General features: G+C 46.3%; 1 protein-coding gene across 1 annotated transcript in view; it reads right to left on the minus strand.

Moving 5' to 3' along the window:
• Window positions 1-4,847, minus strand: part of LOC108294455 (zinc finger protein 92-like) — a 41,702-nt gene extending 36,855 nt beyond the window's left edge. The window contains exon 1 of the mRNA XM_017516353.2: window positions 4,646-4,847. Within this exon, the coding sequence (XP_017371842.1) occupies window positions 4,646-4,648 (3 nt within the window). The 5' untranslated portion in view covers window positions 4,649-4,847. The remainder of the gene's footprint in view (window positions 1-4,645) is intronic.
• Window positions 4,848-5,129: the final 282 nt, after the last annotated feature.

Genomic DNA, 5,129 nt, shown 5'->3' on the forward strand with positions numbered 1-5,129 from the left:
CGAGATCGCGCCATTGCGCCCCAGCCTGGGTAACAACAGCGAAACTCCGTCTCAAAAAACAAGAACAAGATCATTTTCTTTGCAGCAACATGGATGGGAGCTAGAGACCATTCTCCTTAGAAACTAATGCAGAAACAGAAAACCAAATGCATGCTGTCATTTGTAAGTAAGAGCTAAATAATAACAACACATGGAGACAAAGAGGAACAACAGACACTGAGGCCTAGTTGAGGGTAGCGTGTGGGAGGACAAAGATCAGGGAAAAAAATACCCATTAGGTTCTATGCTTAGTACCTCAGAGACAAAATAATCTACACCAAACCCCCATGACACTATTTTACCTATATAACAATCCTGTATGTGTACCCCTGAACCAAAAATAAAAGTTAAAAAAGATCCATGGGTAGGGGAGAGTGCAATGTAGGTAGGACAGGTTTGTGCTACAGATAGTGGTCCAGGTGGGGGCTGTCCTTTGATTTATTCATGGCCATGCAGGCAGATGATATTATGAACAGGTGGTGTAGAGCCCTAGGTTGGTGAAGAAAGCAGGTTGCTGCTGCAGATTCAGTGTCTGAGAGGGGGGATATATGAAGAGATGTGTAGAAACTTTTGCAGGCAAGAAATAATAGGTTCAAAAATGCTGCGGTGAAATTCCTGAGGGTGGTGCCTAGTCCCGGGAGGGGTGTGGACACATCAGTGTCTAGTGGTTATGTTTGTGAGTGGGTGGGAATCATGTGGTGGCACCTACGGGAAAAGGGTGTCTGTTATCAGAGCTTCTTTCCTCTGCATTTTCAGTCCTCTCTCACCATAGCAGGAGACCTGGAATCCTGAGACAATGGGCAGTGTTACAGCCTGTGCACAGGAGAGCAGAGCCTCCCATTCCCAGACACCCAGAGTTCCATTCCAGGCCAGGCCTCTGTGGTATCTTTCTTCTGGCCCCAAATCTGTAGATTGGTGAACACCAAGCAATTCTCCAACACCAACTCACTTTCTAGTGTTTGTATTCTGACACCATCCAGAGTCAGCAAGCATCCTGATTCAGGGCACAGTCCCACAACACTGTCCTCACTGCAGATCTCAGCCACTAAGCTACTGCTTAAAAAATGGGGATTCCCATAACCTCCCTCCAGTTCAGTAATTTGATAGAGCTGCTCACAGACCTCAGCAAAACACTGTACTTAACATTGACCAGTTTATTATAAATGATACAACCCAGGAAAAGTCAAGTAGAAAAAATGTATAGGACAGAAAAAATATGTGGGAAAAAATGAAGCACAAAGATAATCCTGGTAAATAGCTGTGATTAATAAAATCCTCCATCCTTTGTGTTCTCCAGGAACAGTTTATGGAAAGAAACACCCTTCCCATTATGACTTAGACAGTGCTCTCTTTTCTTACCTATCGCATAGCCAGATACAGACTGAACATTTTTTCTCATTAAAAAGTCAGCTGAATTTGGCTTCAGTGGTCAAAAACAAAATACTTTTTAATCAAACTTAAGTTTATCACCTTCCCACAGACTCCTGCACTTTGAGCTTCCTTCAGTCTGAGGCAACATACAACCCCATCTTATACCCCTCCTAAGAACATACCAACTTCAGGGTAAAACATTCTCTCATCTAAAATCTGATTTTTTTTTTTTTTTTTGAGACAGTCTCTCACTTTGTCACCCACGCTGGAGAGCAGTGACACTCAATTCACTGCAACCTCCATCTATCTCCCAGGTTCAAGCGTTTCTCCTGCCTCAGTCTCCCTAGTAGCTAGGATTACAGTCACCTGCCACCACACCCAGCTAATTTTTGTACTTTTAGTAGAGATGGGGTTTCACTATGTTGGCCAGGCTGGTCTCAAATTCCTGACCTTAGGTGATCCGTCTGCCTGTCTCCCAAAGTGCTGGGATTACAGGTGTGAGCCACTGTGGCCCCCTAAAGTCTGATTCCCTCCATTTACTGTTCCCCTCCCACCTTCTTTATAAACTTGTTCGCTCCTCCCTATGAAAGAAAGCCCAAGGCCGGCCTCGGTGGCTCACCCCTGTAATCCCAGCACTTTGGGAGGCCTAGACAGGCAGATCACAAGGTCAGGAGTTACCAACCTGACTAACTTGGTGAAACCCCACCTCTACTAAAAATAAAAAATTAGCCAGATGTGGTGGGACGTGCCAATAATCCCAACTACTCAAGAGGCTGAGGCAGGAGAACCACTTGAACCCGGGAGGCAGAGTTAGCAATAAGCCGAGATCCGGCCACTGTACTCCAGCCTGGGTGACAAAGCATGACACCATCTCAAAAAAAAAAAAAAAAAAAAAAAAAAAAAACACCAAAAAAAAAAAAAAAAAAAACGAAGTGACAAAATTCCTGAACTCACTCTGGGAGGAAAAAAAAGGTAAAAGAATTTTTAACAAATGGAGTATGTAATTAGGTATTAATTTTTTCCTGAAACTCTCCTCTTTTATGCCCTTTGTAAACATTTCTTACCTTTCAAGCCCTAATAAAATGCAAGTCAAAATAAGTAAACAAATCTTTTCAAGGTGACAAACCCAGGAAGTGGCAGTGCTGATCATAAAACACATCTGTCAGTAGGTGTGGTGTCTCACATGCCTAGGACTTTGGGAGGTTGAAGCAGGTAGACTGCCTGAGCTCAGGAGTTCAAGATCAGCCTGGACAACATAGTGAAAACACACACAAAAAAACTGGCCACGTGTGGTGTTGTGTGCCTGTAATTCCAGTTACAAGGGAGGCTTCAGCAGGAGAATCGCTCAAACCCGGGAGGCAGAGGTTGCAGTGAGCTGAGATCATGCCACTTCACTCCAGCCTGGGCAATAGAGCGAGATTCAAAAAAAAAAAAACAAAACAGATTTCTCAGACTCATGTATCTAGACAGGTCACCCAATCACTTGAAAGATCTCCCACCCCATCCTGATACTTAAGGGCTCAATAACCACCCTCTCAGAAGACACTGCACTATATCCGAGGTGCATCTTATTTTGCAAGTTCTTGTACCATCTCAGTAGGGTCAGGTTTTTTGTGTCTTTTGGGATACTATTTTTTTTTTCCACAAATCTTAGAGAATCCTGGGGACAGAAATAATTTTGGTGTTTTCCTCCCAATACCAGCATGTGATTGGCTGACCAGCAATCTTTCTTCAAGAAATGAAAGCCAGGTTGAGTGAAGACAACCTTAATATCTCAAGGGGTAAGCTTTTCAAAGGAAGAGTAGCCCAGGAGATGCCTCTCAGCCCCAGGGCATCCACCTGCTCCCTTGAGAGGTCACATTCCATAACTCAGTTTGTCCTGTGAGATAAAATGACCCAGGAGATGGTCTTCACTAGACACTCTAGCAGACATTGCCATGGTAGATATCTTTCCCCAGGTAGTACTTGAAACCCAGGACGAGAAAAAAAACTAAAAGATGGCTGAGAACACATCACCCTATAAAGTTTCCAAAGGGAAACCAACCGTGACCCAAAAACTTTCTGATAAGATCTCTGTGCCTAGGGAAGATAAAAAGAAAAGAGGCACAGAGATTTACAATACAATGTCAGGGGATTATTCTTTGCTTTCTACTCATGGGAAATATTTACAAACAGAAAACAAGTCTTTTAAAATGTGCCATCCAATGCTTTAACAAAAATGATAATACGGCATCGAAAATGTACACTAAAGGACACAGAGTTGATTATGTGAATTAGGGAGGGGAAGCTGGCATTTGCCAATGTCAGAAGAAACTGGAAATTTAGTATTTTGCTGCAAGCCAGAGTTTGGCTGGAGGAATGGCGGATGGCGGGGGTAGACTTGTGACCCTGCTTAGGACACATGTGAAAACTGCAGGGGAAAATCACTCCCCTGTGGATGTGAAAATAATTAAGTGGGAGGCAATTAGACTGAGATGGCTCTAGTCCCTAGGTTCCTACTTTAAACTAACTCAAATGCATTTTGCCGGTCGGGATGGGGGGAGGGGTTCGGTGTAAATTACACTAAGGGAAACAAAATTCAGGCTTAACCAAATGTAAACTGCCAATTAACCTCTGATTATATGACCAGGAAATTTCCACCTTAATTATACAAATCTAAAAACGACGTAACGGTACCTAACCAATTATTAAACTTGTTTCTTTCATTATGCATCTTATTAAAGTGTTTCCTTCAAGCTCCTCCCATGGACCACAAACTACAAACCATGGCTGGGTGCTCTATAATTCTTGAATTGCTCTTTGACTAAATTCTTCTAACAATTTTTGCAGTGACTTCCACAAATTTTTAATAGGAAAAAAAGGGCCTGGGAACCCCATGGACCAAAGCTCTTCCCATTCATGAGCCCCGCACCCCGCGTCAGGATTCTCCCCGGACGACCCTCCCGTGGTCCCCGCACAGCCGGGGAGAGATGCGGCGCTGCGGGTGCAGAGCTGCCCGGAGAGGGCTCCAGGCCAGGGCAGAGTCGCTGCGCAGGGAGGAGACAGGACGCCCGGGGTCCGGCTGTCAGCCGCCATCTTATGTCCGAAGGGGACTGAGGGCCGGGCCCGCCGAGGGGAACTCGGGCCGCGGATTTTGGAGCCGACTGCGGGGAGGCCCGAGTCCCGCCACAGCCACTTCCCACCGGTTCCAAGCAGACCCTTCCCCCCCTCAGGATGTCGGACCCAGCAGGCTCACCATTTCTAGGCTTCAGGGGTTCCCGGCGTCTTAGCTGTGAACCTTCAAGTTTTTGCAGATAACAGGGTCACAGCAGCCGGGCCTTTTATGGCAGAGGACGCCAAGCAGTGAAGACAAGACGCCAAGGTCCGGCGGCAGCGAGACACAAAGGCCCCGCCAAATCCCGGAAGCTGCGCTGTCGGCTCCAGATGCGTGCCTGATTGGACGGTTCCCAGCCCAGCGTCCCTAACTGGATAACGTTCAAGACCCCACCCCATCAGGCCCTGAGTGACAGAAGATGAGATCAGATGCCGGGCTGACAGCCTAAGCTGCAGCCTTTTCAGGCCGGGCTCCCTCCCCGAGCTGGGCCAGGCCCATCCCACAGAGTATTCGCATTTAACCTTGTCAATAAGGCCACATGCATTTATAAACAATATAGGCCGGGCGCGGTGGCTCACGCCTGTAATCCCAGCACTTTGGGAGGCCGAGGCGGGTGGATCACGAG

The sequence above is a fragment of the Cebus imitator genome, unplaced genomic scaffold (assembly GCF_001604975.1).
Source record: "Cebus imitator isolate Cc_AM_T3 unplaced genomic scaffold, Cebus_imitator-1.0 Scaffold581, whole genome shotgun sequence".
In the NCBI taxonomy this organism is placed as follows: domain Eukaryota; kingdom Metazoa; phylum Chordata; class Mammalia; order Primates; family Cebidae; genus Cebus; species Cebus imitator.